Source organism: Symphalangus syndactylus, chromosome 7 (assembly GCF_028878055.3).
Source record: "Symphalangus syndactylus isolate Jambi chromosome 7, NHGRI_mSymSyn1-v2.1_pri, whole genome shotgun sequence".
Classification (NCBI taxonomy): Eukaryota; Metazoa; Chordata; class Mammalia; order Primates; family Hylobatidae; genus Symphalangus; species Symphalangus syndactylus.
The window spans coordinates 48,941,685-48,966,339 of NC_072429.2; the positions used below are offsets into that span (position 1 = coordinate 48,941,685).

Consider the following 24,655-nt stretch of genomic DNA (forward strand, 5'->3'; position numbering starts at 1 on the left):
TGCGCCTGACTAATTTTTGTATTTTTTTGTAAGACAGGATTTTGCCATGTTGCCCAGGCTGGTCTCAAACTCCTGACCTCAGGTGATCTGCCTGCTTCTGCCTCCCAAAGTGCTGGGATTACAGGCGTGAGCCACCTTGCCACCTTGCCCAGCCTTACGTTCAATTTTTTTTTTTTTTTTGGTGGGGGACAGAGCTTCATTCTTGTTGTCCAGGCTGGAGTGCAAATTTTAGTGTGTAAATTATACCTTAATAAATGTATTTTTTTTTTTTAAAACCCACTGGTGGACTTTGGAGAGCTTATACTCTGTTGGTAGAAACAGCCATTAAACAAACACAAAATGAATATGTAATAAAACTTGTGGTAGGCCAGGCTCACAGTGGCTCACGCCTGTAATCCCAGCACTTTGGGAGGCTAAGGCTGGAGGATCAGTTGAGCTTAGGAGTTTGAGGCCAGCCTGGGCAACATAGGGAGACTCTCTCTTTACAAAAAAAAAGCCAGGCATGGTGGCATGCCCCTGTAGTCCCAGCTGCTTGGGGGGCTGAGGCGGGAGGATTGCTTGAGCCCAGGAGTTTGAGGCTGCAGTGAGCTATGATCGTGCCATTGCATTCCAGCCTGGGGGACAGAGTGAGACCCTATCTCAAAAAACAAAACAAAAAATCTGTGATGAATATTTTCGAGCCAAGGAATGCCACACCCTAGAGAAATTAATAGATTAGACCATTAGATTGAGTGGGTTGAAGAAAGCCTCTCCAAGGATGGGACTTGAACTGATGATGGGAAGGAGGAAGCGTGGGAGAGTGTTTCAGGTCAGTGAACTAGCAAGTATAAAAGACCTAGGCTGAGGAAAATGTGGTAAGCTGACAAGATAATTTAATGACATTTACTAGATTTCTACTAGAGAAGGAAATATTGCAAATCTTTTATGTCAAGTTGTAACCTAGCTTCTAGTGTATATTTTCTTTTCCTTGTATATATAATGTATAAAGATTCTTATCTCTTGCTTCAGTTTTAAGAGCGATGTCTGTCAAGTTTCTATTATTGCCCTTTTCAGGAACAGAATAGAAAAAGTTCAGTTTTGTTTACCTATTCTTGAAAATATTTCTCTACTTTTTGCTTTTGTGTGTCAAGCTGCTGCTCTTTACAGTTGAAAAGTAAAAGTAAAAATAAAACTGAAAACCGCTTGTTGATTGACATAGTAGATGCTGAATATCATTTTGCATTGGGGTGAGCAGGGAGGTGGAGGAGGTTCTCTATGGTCCTAATTTGGAGCAAACACTGGTCACACTGGATTTAGTGTTTGGAAAGGTTTAAAGGAGCTGAAATTTAGAATTAGGTAAGATGAGAGTTTTTTTTAATAGCAAAAGCAGACTGCATTATGATTGGTTGTAGAATCATTTTGAAACTATTAATCTTGTAAAATATTCCCTTTTTCTATTGAGAGGAAATATTCTAGTAGTATTTCCATAATAATCTTTGGCCAGCAACTGCAAAACATTTCCAGCAACTACAAAGTATTTAAGTGCTTTATGAATTACCCTTGGTGTGGCTTCATGTATTTCAGTGACATTTTAAACAAAATTTTCAGTGAGAATTGTAGTTGTTGCCTAGAAGGGGCATCCACTTGTAAGATAGTAGACTTAGAGTTCTAGTTACTAATTCAGTAACTTTGAACCAGTTTCTTCAGCTCTCTGAGCTTGCTTCCTCTTCTGAGAAAAGGAAGGGTAATCCATTCTCCTTATTTCACCGGATGGTTGGAGGATTCAGTTGGAGAGTGAACTGGAAAATACACTGGAAATGGTAGCATCAGTTTCAGTATTGGGGTTTTGCTATTTAGTGTTCAACTGGGGAAACAAAAATGAAGTCATTTTTTTTTTCTTTTTTGAGACGAAGTCTCGTTCTTGTCCCCCTGGCTGGAGTGCAATGGCGGTGATCTCGGCTCACTGCAACCTCCGTCTCCTGGGTTTGAGCGATTCTCCTGCCCCATCCTCCTGAGTAGCTGGGACCACAGGCACGTGCCACCATGCCTGGCTAATTTTTATATTTTTTGTAGTGATGGGGTTTCACCATGTTGGCCAGGCTGGTCTCAAACTCCTGACTTCAGGTGATCCGCCTGCCTTGGCCACCCAAAGTGCTGGGATTATAGGCATGAGCCACTGCACCTGGCCTAATTTTGTATTTTTAGTAGAAATGGGGTTTCACCATGTTGGCCAGGCTAGTCTTGAATTCCTGACCTCTGGTGATCTACCCACCTCAGCATCCCAAAGTGTTGGGATTACAGGCAGGAGCCACTGTACTTGACCGTTTTTTGCATATTTTATGGTCAAAGTTCACAATCTAGTGGGGAAGATATACAAAAAAAGTTTAACCACTGCTTTTTTGTTCATGTACCAGCTTCCCTTTTTTTTTCAGTTTTTATACAAGTCTGTGCAAAAAGAGAAATGTTTTAATCTCAGGGGACCTATCTGGCTAGACCAAGTTGTAGAATTACACATAATACCCCTTACCTGAGAAAATGAAGTGTATTGTAGTTTTGTATTAACGAGCTATGAAAAATGATAAACTAGTCTTCTTACTCCTATCAGTCTAGTAGGCCTTGCCTATGCATGTTTTCAGTGGAGAAAAGGTATATTAATATTTCCCACGTTGTTGGAAGAAATAGCTTATAAATAGCTTATACTCTTTTTTTTTGGTTTTATTTCTTAAGGCAGTGAAATTCCCAACCTTTTAAGCAATAGAGCCCTCTTTAATTTAAAAACTTTCTAGTCCTGAATTCTGTATTAGTTATACTTTGTATCTGATAAATTACTTAATGGCCAAGCCAGTATGAACTTAATAACAGATTTAAGTGATTTGGTGTTTTCCTGATTGTGTTAGTCCATTCTCACACTGCTATAAAGAACTGCCAGAATAAAGAAAAGAGGTTTAATTGTTTCACAGTTCTGCATGGCTGGGGAGGCTCCAGGAAACTTACAATCATAGTGGAAGGGGAAGCAGGCATGTCTTACATGGCAGCAGGCAAGAGAGCCTTTGTAGGAAGTGAAGGGGGAAGAGCCCCTTATAAAACCATCAGCTCTCATGAGAACTCACTGTCACGAGAACAGCATGGGAGAAACTGCCTCCATGATCCAATCACCTCCTTCTCTCCACACGTGAGGATTACAATTCTAGATGAGATTTAGGTGGGGGCACAGAGCCAAACTGTATCACTGATCAAAGTAGCGTCTATGAACATTTGATAGGTAAGTTTATGTGCTATTGAGACATTCGTTCAGCTTTTCTGTTAAGTATCTCAGACAAATTATGCTTTGGTCAGTTTCTCAGGCCAGGAGGGAACAACTAATTTAGCATATTTGCCACTTTTGTAGTACCATCCTTGTTCAGTTAGACTGAAAGAGGTGCCTTTTGCTTCAGTGAATTATTTGGAGCCCCGGCTAGTAAGAAGCTGAATGTCTAGAGCAGGGATAAGTTTATTTTCTTTTAGTTTTGGTTTAATGATGTCAAGTCAAATTAGCAATAGTCTACAAACTTAAAAATTTCTATCCTCTTTATTGAGACCCAGCTTTCTGCTGGCTTTTCTGACTTTGTATACCAATGATAATAGGGATGTATTTATGTAGTTTTTTGGCTTTAACAAGTAGTGAGATAGCTCTTTTAAACCTTTCTATGTGAATTGTATCATATTTTGTCAAAGCATTTGGGCAAACGTGAGTTTTATTGTTCCTTCCTATTCTATTTGAAGGTAGAACTTTTTTACATGAATGTGGCACTTTTTCTTGGCACATCTTTTTGAGTCGTTCTGTTGCCCAGGCCCAGTGCAGTGGTGCAATCACAGCTCACTACAACCTCAAACTCCTGAGCTCTAGAAATTCTCCCATCTCAGCCTCCTGAGTAGCTGGGACTACAGGTGTGTGCCACCACACTTAGCTAATTTATTTATTATTTATTTATTTATTTATTTATTATTTTGAGATGGAGTCTCTCTTTGTTGCCCAGGCTGGAGTGCAATGGCGCAATCTTGGCTCACTGTAACCTCCCCCTCCCGGGTTCAAGCGATTCTCCTGTCTCAGCCTCCTGAGTAGCTGTGATTAAAGGTGCGTGCCACCATGCTCAGCTAATTTTTTACTTTTAGTAGAGATAGGGTTTTACCATGTTGGCCAGGCTGGTCTTGAACTCTTGATCTCGGGTGATCCACCCACCTTGGCCTCCCAAAGTGCTGGGATTACAGGTGTGAGCCACCATGCCTGACCAATTTTTTTTTTTTTTTTTTGAGGCACGGTCCCTCTCTGGTGCCCAGGCTGGAGTTCAGTGGCATGATCACAGCACACTGGAAGCCTCTACCTCCCTGGGCTCCAGTGATCCTTCCACCTCAGCCTCCCGAGTAGCTGGGACTACAGGCGCTGACATCATGCCCAGCTAATTTTTGTACTTTTTTGTAGAAACAGGGTTTTGCCATGTTGCCCAGGCTAGTCTCGAACTCTGGAGCTCGAGTGATCTGCCCACCTCGGCCTCCCAAAGAGCTGGGATTACAGGTGTGAGCCATCATGCCTGGCCTCTTTTTTCATTTTCTTCAGCTTTATTGAAGTATGATTTATATACAACAGCATGTCCAGTTCAATACGTTTTAATAAATATATTCATATGTAACTATCACTGCAACAGTTATGACATAAAACATTTTCATCACCTCAAAAAGTTCTGTGTTTCAGTTTTCTCATCAGTAAAATGGATATAATGAAAGTATTTGCCTCCTTTAGGGTTGTTGTAAAGATTAAATGAGTTGATATGTTAAAGTCTTTGAAATAGTGCCTGGCATATTGTAAGAGCTCGGCAAATGCTGTCTGCTGTTATTATCTATAGTATTGATATTGGTGCTCTACCCCTTTTTAAAGGCCCCTCACTACTAATTTTAGTAGATATTTAAAATGTAAAGATTCTGTGCTATTAAGAAAGGTATGTTTCATTTGTCAAAAGTCAGTTGATTGTAGATGCTGTTTTGGTTATTATAGCTCTGTAGTATATTTGGAAGTTGGCTAGTGTGATGCCTCCAGCTCTGTTCATTTTCTTCAGGATTGTTTGCGTTAATCAGGGTTTTTATGCTTTTGTACAAAATTTAGGGTTGCTTTTTCTGTTTCTTTGGAGAATGGCATTGGAATTTTGATGGGGAGTGCATTGAATCTGTAGACCACTTTGGATTGTGTGGGTATTTCAATCATATTAAATTTTTCAGCCCATGGGGGGAAAAAGGGATGTGTGTGCTGCTACTATGTATGTGTATTTTTGTATATGTAAATGAAATTGAATGGAATGCAAAAAAAGTACCTTGAGTCCCAGTAGAACTTAGGTTGATAGCTGGTATATGAAGGTACACTTTCTTGAATGTTACCCAACTTTATGGATAATTGATGTTTAATTGCATTATTTCTGAGCTGGGAGTAGTGACTCATGCCTGTAATCCCAGTGATTTAGGAGGCTGAGGTGGGAGGTTTGCTTGAGCCCAGGTGTTTGAGGCTGCAGTGATCCATGATTGGGCCACTGTACTCCAGCCTGGGCAACAGGGTGAGACCTCGACTCAAAAAAAAATATATATATATATATATATATTGCTTTGTTTGTAATCACCGTTATCTCATGGTGAGGTATATGATGTAAAATTCAACGTAATTTCCTATTCCTTGTCAATAACACCATGCTAAGCAACTGTCACTTGTATTCAAAATAATTTTGCCATTTGGGGCTGGGAGTGGTGGCTCATGCCTGTAATGCCGAGGTGTGCAGATCACCTGAGGTCAGGAGTTCGATACCAGCATGGCCAACGTGGTGAAACTCCATCTTTACCAAAAAATACAAAAAAATGAGCCGCACATGGTGGCACGTGTCTATAATCTCTGCTACTCAGGAGGCTGAGGCACGAGAATTGCTTGAGCCCAGGAGACTGAGGTTGCAGTGAGCTGAGATCATGCCACTGCACTCCAGCCTGGGCGACAGAGTAAGACTCTATCTCAAAAAAAAAAAAAAAAAAAAAACTCTTCTCTGTGTGTGTGTGTGTGTGTGTGTGTGTGTATAAATTTTGCTGTTTAGATTTATAAAAGTATGCTTTTGGAAATAGTTGGTTATTTTGAAAGTCCACACATTGTATTCTCTTGTGTCAGTCCTTTTATTGAACTGCTTTCTTTACATTTTATTAATTCTATCTGCTAGGACATTTTATTAGATCTTTTTGGTATATTTTTGTATGGTGTCTGCTGCTGTCTTCCTTTTTTTTTTTTTTGAATGTAATATTGTAGTTTAGGTGTTGCATTCATTTTCTAGGACTTTCATGACAAATTACTACAAACTAGGTGGCTCTAAAATAATAGGAAGTTTTCTCTCACAGTTGAGGAGGGTAGAAGCCCAAAAGGAAGTGTCCACAGGGCAGGTTCTAGGGGAGAATCTTTCTTTGCCTCTTCCAGCTTCTGGTGGTTCCTGGCATTTCTTGGCTTCTGGCAGCATAACTGCAGTTTCTCCCTGTCTTCACATGCTCTTCTTTCTCTGTGTCTCTGTGTATCTTGTCCTCTTCTTATAAGGACATGAGCCATTGGATTTAGGGCCTGCCCTAAATCTAGGATGATTTCCTCTTGAGATCCTTAACTACACCTGCAAAGACCTTGTTTCCAGATAAAGTCACATTATGAGGTTCTTGGTGGACATGAGGTTTGGGGGGGGACACTATTCAACCCACCACAGATGTGAAGAGAATATTTACATGATTTAAGCTCTGAAAAGGGGTAGGAAACAGGACTAAATAATGTCAACTACTTTGCAGTTTGCAGAAATGTTACCTTGGGCCACTCCCCAGTCTGAGAGTTCTCAGCAATGTGCTCTAGATACAAGTCCCAAGTGAAAGATTGGCTCCTGGGGCTTGGACCATAGGTCTGCCCTCTGGAAGTACCTGTTCGCAAGCTAGAAATAAATGATGACCTAAAATGTATATAAGACTATGAGGCTGGGCATGGTGGATCATGTCTGTAATCCCAGGACTTTGGGAGGCTGAGGTGGGTGGATTGCCTGAGCCCAGGAGTTCAGGACCAGCCTGGGCAATGTGGTGAAACCTCATTTTTACAAAAATTAGCTGGGTGTGGTGGCCCATGCCTGTAGTCCTAGCTACTCAAGAGGCTGAGGTAGGAGGATCACGTAGGTCCGGGGAAGTCGAGGCTGCAGTGAGCTGTGATCATGCCACTGTACTCCAGCCTATCTCAAAAAAAGAAAAAGACTACGGCCAGTTTGAGCGCCAGAATGTGACATTCTATCATACTATAAATTGTGATAATTTACATGGAAAAATAGTATAGTGATTAAGAGCTCAAGGACTTTGAGAATCACATTCTCTGGTTTCATATTCTGCCTCTGACCCTTATTATCTGGGTGGACTGTGGGTAAATTGGTGAGCCTTGCAATGTCTAATTAAGGGTTAAAGAATACCTTAATACATGTAAAGTGCAGAGAACTGCCTGGCATATCATAACTGCTCATTTAATGTTTGTTGCTGCTATATCCGTCATCATCCTCAGGAGAGAGAGAAACTTGTCGTCAGAAAGATTGATGCCTTCGATTGTTTTCCTAGTATTGAGGGTAAATTTTTACTGATGAATTCATAGATTTCTACCCAGCCTCACGTTAGAAAAATATGCTTTCAGGTTGTGTAGTTAGAGGTTGCCGGTAGTAGAGGTCATGAGATGAGATAATAGGCTCCTGACTGGGAGCAGTGGCTCACGCCTGTAATCCCAGCAAGGTGGGAGGGATTTCTTGAGCCAGGAGTCTGAGACCAGCCTGGGCAACATGAGACTTCCTCTCTACCAAAAATACAGCTGGGCATGGTGGTGTGTGCATGTAGGCCCAGCAATTTGGGAGGCTGAGGCAGGGGATTGCTTGGGTCCAGGAGTTTGAGGCTGCAGTGAGCCATAATTGCACCACTGCACTCCAGCCTGGGTGACAGAGTGAGACCCTGTCTCGAAAAAAAAAAAAAAGAAAATAGATTCTTGGTTTCATTAACAAGGCATTCTAAACACTGAGTAGCTATTTTAGTGATATATAGAACTTGCTCCCTGACAGACTTTTGCAGTGAGTTTTCATTTATAGTATATCAAGCAAACCCCCCTTTATGTCTTGAGGATATCAGCTTGACTTTTAGTGTAAGTCTGTTAAATAACTTATCTCTGAAGTTAACTTCAAAGTTGTTTTCAAATGGATAGATAGGTAGATTAACTACATGTCTTAGCAGGCATTTCAGGATGTTTTGCAACTAATCATCCACTAAAAGATTTGTTATGGGAATGTGGTTTTCCTTCCCTTCAGTTTTTAATGTTCCTCCTGGAGGTGTATGTTACTAATAATACTTTGAAAACCACACTGATTGATATTACTCTTCTGCTTACCTGAAGCTTCTTGGGCAGAGTCCTGCAGTATAGTTTACTGAGCTTATTAAACGATTTGTTAACAGATGACTAGAATTCACGGAGGATAATGATACCATTAGAATTCACAAAGGATGATGAGACCAAATATTAAACACTTTGCCAAACAAGTTCTTCTCTCTCTCCCTAGTCTAATTGCTGGTCTTTTAGCATTATGCAAAGAAGAGAGAGGAGACTGGTTCTCTACTACATACATATGTTATCTCAGTTAAACTTAACAGTTGTACAGGTATTACTCTTTTTTTTTTTTGAGACAGGATCTCACTTTGTTGCCCAGGCTGGAGTGCAGTGGTGCAAACACAGCCCATTGCAGCCTCCATCTCCTGGCAGAAGTGATCCTCCCGCCTCAGCCTTCCAAGTAGCTGGGACTACAGGCACTACTATACCTGGCTAATTTCTAAATTTTTTTGTAGAGATGGGGTCTCACTATATTGCCTAGGCTGGTCTCAAACTCCTGGGCTCAAGTGATCCTCCCACCTTGGCCTCTCATAGTGTTGGGATTATAGCCATGAGCCAATGCACCCGGCCTGTACAGGTAGTTTCCTATTTTATATATAGAAACCTAGGCTCAGAGACATGGAAGTTGTTCACCATCATGTATCTACAAAATGACGGAGTTGTTCTTTGAATCTGAACCTTTCTGGGACTGTTCTTTTTGCTCTTTTCCAACATATGCTATCGCTTCTCTCAGTTAGGGAGCTCAGGCAACCACTATGTTGTATACAAAAAAAGAAGAAAGTACTGAAGTATAGTAGCAAGCTTAAATCATATCTTTGATTCTTTGATCTTTTGAAAATACTTCCATGTTTAGTTCTGAGTATGTGAGGAAATGAGGAAGGAATGGGATGGGGTAGGGTGTCTACACATAATTGAGGAAAATGGATTATTTGAATGGTGTAGTCCTTGAAGATATGTCCTGTCACATATCCTCCTTTGCAATTCGTTTATTTATTTATCTTCAGCAGAAAGATCTCCAGTTTTCCATCATCATCTGAAACCTTTGCAAGGTTTTGCCTTTAGGTTACAGATAGATTTTTCAGACAGAAGAATACCTTTCAATATAGGTAACCTCTTAAGAGGACTTTACTGCTGCTTCTATTAATAGTCTCTTCTGACAGTTAAAGATGTGGGAAATTGAAATAATTGTTTTTGTCTTGTAGATTAACTGCTGAAGTACTGATCGAGTTCTGCATTTCTTCAATGAGGAACTACAGGCTGATCTTCTGCCATAATCTCAAACAGCCATAAATGACAAAAGAATGCTTGCTCAGTGAGGGTAGCTGGTGCAGAAGCCATTTTTTAAACTTAGGTATTTAAGTACTGAAAGGTAAGTTTTCAAAATGGTAACTATCTTGTGCTCTATAAATCCATAGAGATTTTGGAACTTGCCCCTATAGCTGCTATTTGATTTAACTTGAGGTTTTATAGTTCTTAGCTGGCACCAGATACGTTGAAGAATGGATGTTGCTTGTCTGAGACTATGTAAATGTATGGCATTTTGCTATCCTTAAGTTAATTTTTTCTTTTCTTTTAAGTTGGCTGCATTGTTTCCTAGTCATGTGACATTCTTGATCCAGTGGGTATACACTTGATCCAGTGGACCTTATTTTTGTAAACTTATGAATTTTAGTACACTTATTTTTGTGATTTGCTTTCTTTCTCTTGCAGTGAGAAAGAAATTGTTTTTCTGGGGTGATGGAAAAAATACCAGCTGGTGTCATTTTGTTCATTATCAACCTTTGAGTTTTTCTTTCTTTTACAAATACTCTTTTCCTACATAAAGTAATAAATGTGTAATGTGTTTATTTTAGAAAATAAATTTTTCTTGGGATTACTTGTTCTCTGACGTGTCAGATATTGGAAATGGCCATCTGAGACATTGTTTTCTCCCACTTCTTTACTGATCACAATTCCTACAAAATTAGGACAAATAACTATTTCTGAACTAGATGGCTCTGAAAATTTTTCTTTTGGATAATTATGAAATAACAGTGTTAAGGACAGGCACGACGGCTTGTGCCTATAATCCCAGCACTTTGGAGGCTGAGGCGGGCTGATCACCTGAGGTCAGGAGTTCAAGACCAGCCTGGCCAACATGATAAAACCCCGTCTCTACTAAAAATACAAAATTAGCCGGGCGTGATGGCGCACACCTGTAATCCCAGCTACATGGGAGGCTGAGGCAGGAGAATCGCCTGAACCCAGGAGGTGGAGGTTGCAGTGAGCCAAGATTGCACCATTGCATTCCAGCCTGGGCAAAAAGAGCGAAATTCCGTCTCAAAAAATAAAAAGAAATAACAGTGTTGATAAAAGGACATCTCTTACTGAAAGTTGGTGTCCAGAAATGAAAAATTTCTTTTTTATAAAAATGTATTACAGGCTGGGTGTGGTGGCTCACGCCTGTAATCCCAGCACTTTGGGGGCCGAGACGGGCGGATCACGAGGTCAGGAGATGGAGACCATCCTGGCTAACATGGTGAAACCCCGTCTCTACTAAAAATACAAAAAAAAAAAAAAAAAATTAGCCGGGCGTGGTGGCGGGCGCCTGTAGTCCCAGCTACTTGGGAGGCTGAGGCAGGAGAATGGCATGAACCCAGGAAGCAGAGCTTGCAGTGAGCCGAGATCATGCCACTGCACTCCAGCCTGGGCAACAGAGCGAGACTCCGTCTCAAAAAAAAAAAAAAAAAAAAAAATTACAGCTGCTTTATCATGTAGAAATAAGAACTCATTAATCTTGTTCTTATTAGCCCATCTTTTATAAAAAGTGGTTATTAGATCATCACTTTCTAAAAAGGATTCTCTTCCGTTTGGGCTTATGAATTGAGGGGTTAGATGAGCTTATATGGCACAGTCCAGAGTGGGTTTGGATTTACCTGTGTCATTAATAAGCTTGTTCAGTAAAGGTTTTCTTGGATCCAGATTTGCTCCTTAATTTGTCTTTGGGACATTAATGCCTCTTGCTAAATCTTTGATGATTAACTTTGCTATTGTTTGATAAGTATGCAAGCACTAAAGGGAGCATTCAGCACTAACTCTTTGTAATAGGGAATATGTTTAGGTAATTGTACTGAACTTCATCTGTAGAACACACTATGGGCCTGCTAACTGGAACATATTTAAATAGACGAGAACACATTCAGGTGTAAAGCATTTTTCTTTAATGTATCTAGTCGTATTGCCACCTGTTAATCATTATAGTCTTTTTTTTTTTGTCTTTCATTTGGCAGAAAAGACAGCTTTGATTTCTGGCTGCAAAAAAGATATGAGGAAGAGCTCCTCCCCTTCCTTGAGTAACTGCAACTCCGTTCTTGCTAACAAAATATTTGGAATTCCACTTGATGAGCTGCAGCAGGGAGGACATCCAGACAATGAGGTTCCATTCATAGTCCGCCACGTTGTGGACTATATTGAGGAACATGGTATACATTTCCTTACTTTGAGGGCTAGCTTTTGTTTTAATAAACACAACTTACCCCTTTTTGACCTTGGATTTTTAATTTTTTTTTTAAATATGGAAAGTCCAAAACAGGAAAAACTAGAAATTCTTTTTAATGTTTTAGTGTGATTTTTACTTAAATTCATATACTTAGAAATGACAGTTGCCCAGCCTAGAACAAGTTTTAGTGGGGGTGATAGGAATATTTTTAATGGATATAAGGGGTGGGATAAAATAGAATATCCCTTAGAACAGAGATAGTATGTTTCTAGATGTATAATTTGAAGGTTTTTAGTCAAGTCCAGGGAGCCAAGAAAGGCTTTCCAAAAGTATGAGTATTTTAAGTTAATTGGAGAATGAATATATATGGTCAAGCAGTTGACATTGCAGCTTATTGAGTGATTGCCTTGAACTAACATAGGAGGTCTGGAGCAACAAGGACTTTTTCAAGTCAATGGAAATGCTGAGACAGTGGAGTGGCTTCGGCAGAGATACGACAGCGGAGAAGAGGTGGATTTGGTTAAGGAAGCAGATGTTCCCTCAGCTATTAGCCTTCTTAGATTTTTTCTTCAAGAACTTCCTGAACCTGTTATCCCTGGCAGTTTACATATTCACTTGATGCAGCTTTCTCAAGGTAACATAATTTGATACTTATCAATCGGTCATTTGTTGTTAATTTTCTAGTCTTTACCTTTTAGAAATCTTGACATGTAAACAGTAAGTATAGTATTTTAGACATTAATTTGTTATCTTCTCATTTGCTTTTTGGGGTTGTATGATCTTGTCATAGGAAAGGCAAGTTCTGGGATCCCTCTAGTACTATTTACTTTTTGTGATTGGTGTTATTAGCCTAAGATACAGGGTGAAGAGGAAAGGGAGGAGACAAGAACAAGGAGTAGGAGGGGTCATCAAAAAGAAGACAAATTTATGTAAGGTAATGTGTGTGGTGGCACAATGTCCAATAGAGCCAAAGGTGTTGCTTAGTGGTGATATTACCACTATTAGGGTTACTTATCCCTGGTTTGATAGAATTTCCTAGCAAAAGCAAGAAGACAACTTTGATTCTAGGCTTGGAATATACCTAAAACTTGTTCTTGGACACTTAGCTAAAGGAAATGGATATCAAATTGAACATTAGACTCTAAGCCAAAGAAACAAAAAAAGATGTATCTTTGTTAGGTTTTTTTGGTGGTGACTAAAAAGTAGTGCTTAGCTAGAGTGGGACAGGAACAGGAAAAATAATGGTAGAGGCAGCAGAAAGGTCAAAGAACTAAGAAGTGAGGAAATGCTTCTGTTCCTAGAGCCAAATGGTATTCATATATATGTAATGGAGGGACGTGCTTCATTATATAGGAAAATATATAAAGTTGGCATATAGCATTATATATTTCTTGAATTTTTAAACTACCTTTTCAGGCTTTTTTGGTATTATGCAATTCATTTATTTTTGGAATCGGGGCTTCTAAAGAAATTCAGTTATGCTAAGAAATTATAACTACTTCCTTTATGCCTATCTCTATCACAGCTGGACATTCTGTAATACGTGTGTATATATGCTTAAGTATTAGGTTGTCAGAGAAGGTGTATTTTCTTTCGAAAGTGTTTATCCGTCTTTTTCTTAAATTTTAAACTGTGAGCCTAAGTTAGATGTCTTTGATTTATGTATAAAGGTCAATGCAAAGATGTTCTGTGACCCTCTTACACATGTTTTCTGTACAGCTAAATCATAAGGCTTACTTTGAACTTGCTATATTCAGGAATGGGTAACCTGATTCAATTCTGTTCTTTTACTCTATAATCTGGATCAAAAAAACAGGTTTTAAAACGAAATGTTATTAGTAAGGCTGCCCTTTTTTCAATGCATCACTTTAATTTTTCTCCCCCCAGAATTACGCTTTTTTGTTTTGAATTTTTGAATCCATTTTATTATTACAGGAATTTTTTCAAATGTTTATGTTGAGACATGTAATAAGCATTTTGCATTTATTAAATATGAACTGAAACCAATATGGTAAAGGTTTTTTGAGCCTTTTAAAATAACTCTAGAGCCATTCTCTTTATAGTGTTAGGTTTCCATGTTCCCTCTGTTAGCTGAATTGCAGACACATATTTAAAGTTCCAAGAGTCAGATAATCTTTCAGTCCTGGATGAAAATTTATAAATTAATAATTGCAGTGAGATTTAATGGAAGCAAAGTCATTGACCACTGGTAGAATCTATCAGAAGCTATTTATTTTTCACTAGGATTGTCATTTCAATTGGTTTTCATTTATTTGTTGTTTTTTTTTGAAATGTCCTTGCTCTGTCGCCCAGGCTGGAGTGCAGTGGTGTGATCCTAGTTCATTACAGCCTTGATCTCCAGGGCTCAAGTGATCCTCTCGCCTCAGCCTCTTGAGTAGCTGGGACTACAGGCGCGCACCACCATGCCTGGCTAATTTTTAAAAATTTTTTATGTTTTGTAGAGACAAGATCTTGCTATGTTGCCCAAGCAAGTCTTGAACTCCTGAGCTCAAGTGATCCTCCTGTCTCAGTTTCCCAAAGCACTGGGATTATAGGAGTGAGCCATTGTACCTAGCCTGGTTTTCATATGACAGCATCATGTACTGTTGGGACAACTAAGTTCCTCTTCAAAGACACAACTTTCTGGCCATAAATTGTAAACCAATCCTACCCCTTCTTTTCTTTCAAAAATCGCACATTTACCCTATTTGAAAAAGTTTCAGTCTTAGCCATGGCCTGGTTTTCATTTAAAATTATGACAGCACCATGTGCTGTGTTGACATTCATGGAATTATAATATGCATCTAGTTACTTATTCTTATGCTAACATTCACTTGTGAAGGAATTTAAGATATGCAAAAATTTGCAAAAAATATGCACAAAAAAAGCAAAAATGCTTATGGTCAATAAGTGCTTTCATGTTTAATATGAGAAATTCACTGTTTTCTTCTATTTTCCACTTATACATACATAATCATTAGCATGCGTATGTATGTGTGCACATATACTCACATATACACCCATTTCTTTAATAGCTCTGCAGCTAGGTATGGTAGTATTTGAGGTGATATTTGCATTTATGTTGTAATATCATCTGTTCATTCATTCATTTAGTTATTTTGGGAAGGTGTCTATATCTCTGAACAGAGTTTCCTCTCTTCATTTACTGTAGATAATTTTGTTTGTTTCTTTTATTTTTTGAGACAGAGTCTTGCTCTGTCACCCAGGCTGGAGTGCAGTGGGACCATCTTGGCTCACTGCAACCTCTGCCTCCCAGGTTCAAGTGATTCTTGTGCTTCAGCCTCCTGAGTAGCTGGGACTACAGGTGTGTGCTACCGTACCCAGCTAATTTTTGTATTTTTAGTAGAGATGGGGTTTCACCATGTTGGCCAGGCTGATCTCGAACTCCTGACCTCAAGTGATCCACCCATCTTGGCCTCCCAGAGTGCTGGAATTACAGGCATGAGCCATGGCACCCAGCTGTAGATAAATAATATGATAATATTTTAATGTTCACAGATACATGACAGTTACTGCTTTTAAGATCATGGAAGAAACACTGTTGCAGTTGCATTTCAGCTTTTGTTTTTAAAAAGTGGTTTCATTTTTCTGTGGTAGCTGGACAGTGCATACACTGGTGTGGTCAAACCTTTTATTTAGACTAGGGTTTCACAGCCTTGGTACTGTTGATTTTGGGCTTGATAATTTTTTGTGATGGGGAGTTGTGTCCCTTAGGATGTTTAGCAGCATTCCTGACCTCTACCAAAGGCACTGTCTTCCCCAAAGTCATGACAACCGTTCATTGTCAGATGTTGACAACTTCTGGGTTAGACTATAATGGTTAGTCCAACTGCTTATACATTGTGTTTTGGTAGAGAACATAGCTAGCAGTTTTGTGGATTAGTTAGAACATTTCCAAAAAATGTTACGGTACTTGAAGGAATTGTTAGGGGAAACTTCTCTGATACATACATTATTTTCCCTGGATGTGATTTAACTAGAAAGTAGACTCCAAAGGAAAGAAATTTAAGCAAGTATGTATATATTTAGTGTATTTTGAAATGCTTCTCTGCCTTATTTGAAGACTTCAGACACAGGCCAGTATGGGTACAAATGTGTAGAAGAAATGTAGCCAAACAAAACTTTGGATAATGTGGATAGTATTTCAAATAAAAACAGTATTGCCACAAGCTTACCAACTCAAATCAAATGGTGTAGTATGTTCAACATCTTTTTTCAGTTATTGTGTATTCATTCAGTGAATTCAACTAATATTTATTGAACATCTGCTGTATGCTAGACAGTGCTCTAGATCAGCAGTCCCCAACCTTTTTGACACCAGGGACCGGTTTTGTGGAAGACAATTTTTCCACTGATGGAGAGGAGGAATGGTTTTGGGATGAAACTGTTCCAACTCAGATCATTAGGCATTAGATTCTCATAAAGAAAGTACATCTAGATCCCTTGCATGCATAGTTCACAGTAGCATTCTTGCTCCTATGAGAATCTAATGCCGCCACTGATCTGACTGGGTGCTCACCTCCTGCTGTATGGTCCAGTTCCTAACAGGCCACAGACTGGTCTGCAGCCCCGGCTGGGGACCCTTGCTCCAGATACTGAGAATTCAGCACTGAAAAAAACTAGATGAAAATCTCTGCCCTCATGACTGGATGTGGTGACTCACGCCTGTAATCCCAGCACTTTGGGAGGCTGAGGTGGGAGGATCACTTGAGCCTAGGAGTTCTAGACCAGTCTGAGCAACATAGGGAGACCCTGTCGCTATGGAAACTTCAAAAAATAGCCAGCTGTGATGGCATTTGCTTGTGGTTCTAGCTACCTAGGAAGTTGATGTGGGAGGATCGCTTGGGCCTGGGAGGTTGAGGCTGTGGTGGGCCTCAGTGATCATGCCACTGCACTCCAGCCTGGAGTGACAGCCTGTCTCAAAGAAAAAAATATCTGCCCTCACAGAACTAAAATGCTATAGGTGATAAGGGAAGATGGTAAAATAGATGATAAAAATAAACATATGGATAGGTATGCTAGACATTAAGTGCCACAGAGCTGGAGAGAATGTTAGGTAGAATTTGTCAGTGTTGGTATCTTCATTATATTGATAATATTAACTGCTTGCATTTTTGATATGTGATTTTCTAAAATAATTTTCTGCTGAATGCTTAGGTTGTTAAAATTTCTCATCAGTTATGGGTACAGTGATTTAAACATTAATCCAGGGACTATTCAGTCTGATTTTAAAATTAAAGTACTGGTACATTTGAATGGACAGCTGGTACTATTACAAAGTATAGAAGAGTTGTTATTGGTTGCATTTTAAATTTTAAGTAAAACTCATGTGACTAGCCTTTCCTGATAAACTTAAAATTTTTTTTTTTTTTTTGGAGATGGAGTCTCGCTCTGTCCCCCAAGGTGGAGTGCAGTGGTGCGATCTCGGCTCACTGCAAGCTCCGCCTCCTGGGTTCACGCCATTCTCCTGCCTCAGCCTCCCGAGTAGCTGGGACTACAGGCGCCTGCCAACACACCCGGCTAATATTTTGTATTTTTAGTAGAGACGGGGTTTCACCGTGTTACCCAGGATGGTCTCGATCTCCTGACCTTGTGATCTGCCCGTCTCGGCCTCCCAAGGTGCTGGGATTACAGGCGTGAGCCACCGTGTCCAGCCTTTTTTTTTTTTTTTTTTTTTTTTCTTCTTTTTGAGACAGGGTCTTACTCTGTCACCCAGGCTGAAGTGCAGTGGCACAATCTCGGCTCACTGCAACCACTGCCTCCCAGGCTCAAGCCATCCTCTCACCTCAGCCTTCTGAGTAGCTGAGACCACATGTGTGTGCCAGTACACTCGGTTAATTTTTGTATTTTTGGTAGAACGGGGTTTCGCCATGTTGCCCAGGCTGGACTCGAACTCCTGAGCTCAGGCAATGCACCTGCCTCAGCCTCCTAAAGTGCTGGGATTACAGGCGTGAGCCACCATACCAGGCCAAATTTTTGTTTTTTTAATCAACATAGTACTGGAGTCCTATTTCCTGATAAACTTTTTTTTTTTAATTAATTTTTTTTGCATACAAAAACAATAAACATTTTCTAAAAATACATGCAAACAAAAAGATGCGTATCAAACATATTAGGAAGGTTTCACATGGGAAGTCGGGGAATAGAAATGGGGGTGGGAGTTAAAATAAATGAGAGAGGGACTTTATATGGATCAGTGATAATAACTCAATCCTCTGTTTGACAAAGAAGAGGGAGAAGGAAGAGGAAGAAAAAGAAAGTGGGATAAAGGATCAGAAAGGGAGGAAAATAGAAAAAATTAGAGTATGACTCCAGGGTAGACCTGTTTTGTTGTCATTGAGTTGGTTGGTTGGTTTGTCTGTTGTATTCTTCATGTTTCGCCAAGTTGGCCAGACTGGTCTCGAACTCCTAGCCGAAGTGATCAACCCGCCTCGCCCCCCAGAGTGCCGGGACCACAGGCGTGAGCCACCACGTCCAGCCCCCACATTGCTTCTGGCCTCCGTGGTAGACCTCCCAGACGGAGCGGCCAGGCAGAGGAGCTCCTCACTTCTACCCAGACACGGGGCGGCCGGGCAGAGGGGCTCCTCATTTCCCAGACGGGGCGGCCAGGCAGAGACGCTCCTCACTTCTTCCCAGATGATAGGTGGCCGGGCAGAGGCGCTCCTCACTTCCCAGACGATGGGCGGCCGGGCAGAGGCGCTCCTCACCTCCCAGACGATGGGTGGCCGGGCAGAGGCACTCCTCACTTCCCAGATAGGGCAGCCGGGCAGAGGCGCTCCTCACTTTCCAGACGATGGGTGGCCGGGCAGAGGCGCTCCTCACCTCCCAGACGATGGGTGGCCGGGCAGAGGCGCTCCTCACCTCCCAGACGGTGGGTGGCCGGGCAGAGGCGCTCCTCACTTCTTCCTGGACGGGGCGGCCGGGCAGAGGCGCTCCTCACTTCTTCCCGGACGGGGCGGCCGGGCAGAGGCGCTCCTCACTTCTTCCCGGACGGGGCGGCCGGGCAGAGGCGCTCCTCACTTCCTCCCGGACGGGGCGGCCGGGCAGAGGCGCTCCTCACTTCCCAGACGGTGGGTGGCCGGGCAGAGGCGCTCCTCACTTCCCAGACGGGGCGGCCGAGCAGAGGTGCTCCTCACTTCGCAGACGGGGCGGCCGGGCAGAGGTGCTCCTCACCTCCCAGACGGGGCGGCCGGGCAGAGGCGCTCCCCACCTTCCAGATGGGGCGGCGGCCGGGCAGGGGCTGCAATCCCAGCACCCTGGCAGGCCAAGGCAGGCGGCCGGGGGGTAGAGGCTGCCGCGAGGCCAGACCACGCCACCGCACTCCAGCCCGGGCAACACTGAGCACTGGGTGAGCGAGACTCCGTCTGTAGTCCCAGTACCTCGGGAGGCCGAGGCGGGCAGAGCACTCGGCGTCAGGAGCTGGCGAGCAGCGTGGCCAAGATGGCGAACGCGTGCCTGCATTCAAAGGAGAAAAGGCAGGCAGCGGTGGCGCGCGCCGGCAGTCCCAGGCAGTCGGCGGCGCGGGCAGCAGCAAGCCGAGTAGATTGTAGCCTGCGCCAGAGAGGGAAAGAAAAAGAAAGAAAGAGAGAGAGAGAGAGAGGGAGGAAGGAAGGGAGGAAGGAAGGAAGCTGATAAACTTTTTAGACTAGTATTATTTTGCAGAGATAGCTAATATCATTACTGTAACCTTTTACCGAGAGTTTTTCAGTAAAATAATTTTAAGAACCTGCGGAAAAATACAAAATGAAACATAATTTAATTGATTTTTACTCATGTAGCACAATAAATCACTTCATTTCGAGAGGACCTCTGAGCGCTTATTTCTCAATTAGTGCAATGAATACGGGTCTAGTTTCTGTTAATGAAAACTCATTGACACGATAAATACAAGGCCTAACTTGTGTGATAAAGCTTACTTGATAAGCAGAAACCAACATAAATTTAGACGAGAAAAACAGATGAGAAATGAAAGACCTTTTAATTTAGTTCTACTGATATTTTCTGAAGTTAATTGTTTATTTTAGGAAGCCAGGAGAAGAAAATCACACTGTTACCTTGTTCTTTCCTTGTTTTTACTTTCATCTAAGCTGAAAGGTATCACTGATACTATTAGCCCCTCAAATTGCATCTCTGCTTTGCTCACTATTGGTTCGTATTGTCTGGCATGGCCAGTGCATTTTGACTTCTTATAGTTGGCACTAGTGTGGAAACACAGGTACAGTCATGCTGGAGACAGTAGGATGAGAATTAAAAAAAAAACCAAAAAACTAGAGAATTGGGGCCAATGAGTAATAGATGAGGAAAACATCCTCCAGAAATTAAGGGGTTGAGTTCCTTTTTTCCAGCTCCTCTTCTCCACCTCTTCTCCATTTCATAAGTGAAATACAAAGCCCTAAGGCATTTGGCCCCAGTAGAGGAAGTGAAGAGGTTTTGAATTGTTATAGTAAAAAGGTGATGTGGGTGGAGTAATGTGAACCTGGCAAAATATCAGAGCTTTGCTTTTTCCTTTATTGAAAAAAAACCTGTTATTATTGTTTTATAGATTATAATAATGAAGATGAATTTGGAAGAAAGTTGAGGTTCCTCTTACAACAGCTTCCACCTGTTAATTACAGTTTGTTAAAGTTTCTGTGTAGATTTTTAGCCAATGTAGCATCACATCATGAAGAAATTTGGTCTGCAAATTCTTTGGCTGCTGTCTTTGGTCCAGATGTCTTCCAGTAAGTTGTTTCAAAAATTTTTGTTTAATTTTAAAAAATTAGATATCTGAGGCCAGGCGCAGTGGCTCACGCCTGTAATCCCAGCACTTTGGGAGGCTGAGGTGGGCAGATCACAAGGTCAGGAGATCGAGACCATCCTGGCTAACACGGGTCAAACCCCATCTCTACTAAAAATAAAAAATTTAGCTGGGCATGGTGGCGGGCGCCTGTAGTCCTAGCTGCTCGGGAGGCTGAGACAAGAGAATGGCGTGAACCCGGGGAGGCAGAGCTTGCAGTGAGCCGAGATCGCACCACTGCACTCCAGCCTGGGTGACAGAGCAAGACTACATCTCCTAAATAAAAAAAAAAAAAAATTAGATATATGAAATGGAATCATTATATTGTCTCCCAAGGATCGTAGGTTGCTTGATGAGCAATTATTTTTTATAGTAGATATGATTAATTCTTACAGCATTTTTGTGAACAGGGTACAAATTAGGTAGGTTTTACAGATGGGAGAATGGAAGCACAGAATGGTGACATAAATTGCCCATATTCGTAAAGTATCTCATTGATTGTCTTCTATCTTTACCTGTGATTGATTTAAGAACTCTCTATTCAATTTGGACTTCTATTCTTAGCATTTACACAGATGTGGAAGATATGAAAGAGCAAGAAATAGTGAGCAAGATAATGGCTGGATTTCTGGAAAACTACTATGAGTTTTTTGAGAATGAAGAGGAAGATTTTTCATCTAATGATTTGAGTTCAATTACTGAACAGGTGAGAATATTCTATTTGGAGGGATAATTTTTTTTTTTTTTTAAGAATAATATGCTCTTAAAGACTTGCCACAGACATAAGTGGAATTTAAGTACTGACCTGGAAGTAATTATCTTGGTTATTATATGTAATCAGTAGGTGGCACATTCATGATTTTTTTCCTGAACAACATCCTGTCCTCCATAATTCGATTAATAAGGAAAAGGCATTAAAATCAAGAGTATATGGTAGAGATTTTTTGTTTCTTTTCCTATTGTTTATTTTGTAAGGATAATGCAGTGTTTTGGTTTTTTGCAGAGAAACTGCTAGCATAGAGGAATATAGGCAAGGGGTGAGAAATTTAAAGTAGAGGGAAAGATTCGGTACACATTTTTAAAAATTTGAAGTTTTTCTTCAGTAATACAGCAAATCAACACAATAATATAATTGTCACTAATGGGAAGCATCTGGATATTAATAGTTTAAGTGGCAGGTAATTTTTAAATTCTGGTGACTCTAGAATATGAAAATCTCTTTCTGAGGTTACATTATAATCTTTTAAAAAATTGTTTTATTATTTATAGAGACAGGGTCTTGTTATGTCGCCCAGGTTGGTCTTGAACTCTTGGCCTCAAGCAATCCTCCTGCTTTGGCCTTCCAAAGTGTTGGTATTACAGGTGTGAGCCACCACACCTGGCCCCACAAAATGATTTTAAAAAGTGTGATGTAACATGTTAAAATAGGCCAGGTGTGGTGGCTCACGCCTATAATCCCAGCACTGTGGGAGGCTGAGGTGGGTGGATCAGCTGAGGTCAGGGGTTTGAGACCAGCCCGGCCAACATGGTGAAACACTGTCTGTACTAAAAATATAAAAATTAGCCAGGCATAGGGGCATGTGCCTGTAATCCCAGCTACTCAAGAGGCTGAGGCAGGATAATTGCTTGAACCTGGGAGGCGGAGGTTGCAGTGAGCCAAGATCGTAGCACTGCACTTCAGCCTGACCGACAGAGCAAGACTCCATCTTAAAAACAAACAAAAATGTTAAAATAATAATATCTCTGTACCAAAAAGGTGTGAACTCAGTAAGTTTTTATTCTCAGTTTTAAAAGCCTTCTTTAAAAATTTTTTTTGATATTTTGCTGTTGTGCCCAAGCTTTTATTAATCAACCACAATAATTCCCACCCCTGCCCCAACCTTTTTTTTTTTGAGACAGTCTCGCTCTGTCGCCCAGGCTGGAGTGCAATGGTGTGATCTTGGCTCACTGCAACCACCGTCTCCCAGGTTCAAGCAATTCTCCTGCCCCAGCGTCCTGAGTAGCTGGGACGACAGGCGCTCGCCACCATGCCTGGCTAATTTTTGTATTTTTAGTAGAGACAGGCTTTCACCATGTTGGCCAGACTGGTCTCGAACTCCAGGCCTCAGGTGATCCACCCACCTCTACCTCCCAAAGTGCTGGGGTTACAAGCATGAGCCACTGCACCTGGCCCCCTTTTATACTTCTGAAAAGTTTTTTTTTTTGGCCAGTGTTTCCTTGCTTAGATTACCAGATGGATATTAAGTACATCCTCTCAACTTTCACTAGTTAATAAAATACATAGATGGGGAAAGAGGATAATTTCCCATTAGATCTATTTTAAAACCTGATCTATCATTTGGGATTTTCATCTTTGTGTTGAAATCTTACCTCTCAGCTAATCACTTAGGCCAGTGATTTTTCAGTCCTTTTCATTAGCATTATACATGATGTGGGATAGACTAGGAAAGACATTTATAAACACAACGAATTATACAGAATCTGCAGCATGTACTTTACATGTGAACTTAATGGTTCACTAACTGTTTTGTTTTTGTTTTTGCTTTTGAGACAAAGTCTTGCTGTGTTGCCCAGGCTGGAGTGCAGTGGTGCAATCTTGGCTCACTGCAACCTCTGCCTCCTGGGTTCAGGCAATTCTGTCAGCCTTCCGAGTAGCTGGGATTACGGGCACATGCCACCACATCCGGCTAATTTTTGTATTTTTAGTATAGGTTGGATTTCGCCATGTTGGCCAGGCTGGTCTTGATCTTCTGCCCTCAAGTGATCCACCCACCTTGGCCTCCCAAAGTTCTGGGATTACAGGCATGGGCCACCGCGCCTGGCCTAACTATTGTTAATAATGACTTTTTAGTGACCCATCTGACTAGTGACCTTGATAGACATGTGGTAGAGACCTCCTGCTTTAGGTAGTTTGGATGGTGGATACTCTCTTCATTTATATAAAAAATGATGTTACTTGTAGAAACTAGGATCTATGCTATTAAAGAAATGACAATTTCAGTTATGATAGGCATTATTGATTATTATGTATAGACATTGCTGAAGAGGTTACGTATTTTAATCCTTTCAACCAGCTCTGTGAGGTAGTTAGTATAGCATCTCCATTTTATACTTAAGACTTGGACAAGTTAAATAAGTTGCCAGAGAAAGTTAGGGGCAAGTAGGGATGTGTGAATATAGATATTTCTGCCTCTGAGGCCTAGCTTTTAGCTACTGTGTTATACTTTATTTAATTTCGACACCGAATCTTACTCTGTCACCCAGGTTGGAGTGCAGTGTCACAATCATGTCTCTCTGCAGCCCCAACCTCCTGGGCCCAAGTGATTCTCCTACCTCAGTCTCTCAAGTAGCGGGGACTACAAGCACACGCCACCATGCCTGGCTAATTTTTGTATTTTTTTGTAGAGACAAGGTTTCACCACGTTGCCCAGGCTGGTCTGGAACTCCTGGGTTCAAGGGTTCCAACCCCCTCCGCCTCTCAAAAGTGCTGGGATTATAGGTGTGAGCCACCAACCGTACCCAGCCTGTATTATACTTTAAAATAGGCACTCTGTACTTGTTGATTAGGAGTGTGATAGAATATCACAGTGTAATTACCTTTCTTTTGGTTGCAGTTTTACTTTCTGATAGTATTCTAGTAACTGTATTTGTCCATCAGGAAAAACACCACTGTTACATGTAGTAGTAAACACATTTATTCTAGATATTTCTATTGCATTTTTCTAGCACGGAGAAAAAGCATACTTTTATTGCTCAGAGTCTTTAATGACTAGTATTAGTTTATATTAAGCAATTCTATAGATAGTTTCTTCTTTGGGATAACTTAAAAACTCATTTGAAAATATTTTGCTGGTTTTCCTTCTCTAATATTTCAGTATCTTTTTATTAGAGTGATTACCTATGTAGCCAGTTTGATAATGGTGGACATTTTAGAGCTCCTGCTAGCAAGATAATTATAACCTTGACTTGT

At 41.0% G+C, this 24,655-nt stretch overlaps 1 protein-coding gene across 8 annotated transcripts in view; it reads left to right on the forward strand.

Moving 5' to 3' along the window:
• Window positions 1-24,655, forward strand: part of FAM13B (family with sequence similarity 13 member B) — a 114,785-nt gene that overhangs the window by 20,748 nt on the left and 69,382 nt on the right. For 7 of the 8 annotated variants that reach the window (XM_055286127.2, XM_055286126.2, XM_055286125.2 and 4 more), the window contains exons 2-6: window positions 9,613-9,779; window positions 11,680-11,871; window positions 12,310-12,522; window positions 20,452-20,629; window positions 21,250-21,391. In XM_055286127.2, the coding sequence (XP_055142102.1) occupies window positions 11,715-11,871; window positions 12,310-12,522; window positions 20,452-20,629; window positions 21,250-21,391 (690 nt within the window). In that variant the 5' untranslated portion in view covers window positions 9,613-9,779; window positions 11,680-11,714. The remainder of the gene's footprint in view (window positions 1-9,612; window positions 9,780-11,679; window positions 11,872-12,309; window positions 12,523-20,451; window positions 20,630-21,249; window positions 21,392-24,655) is intronic. The other variant, XM_055286131.2, reaches the window with a different exon arrangement.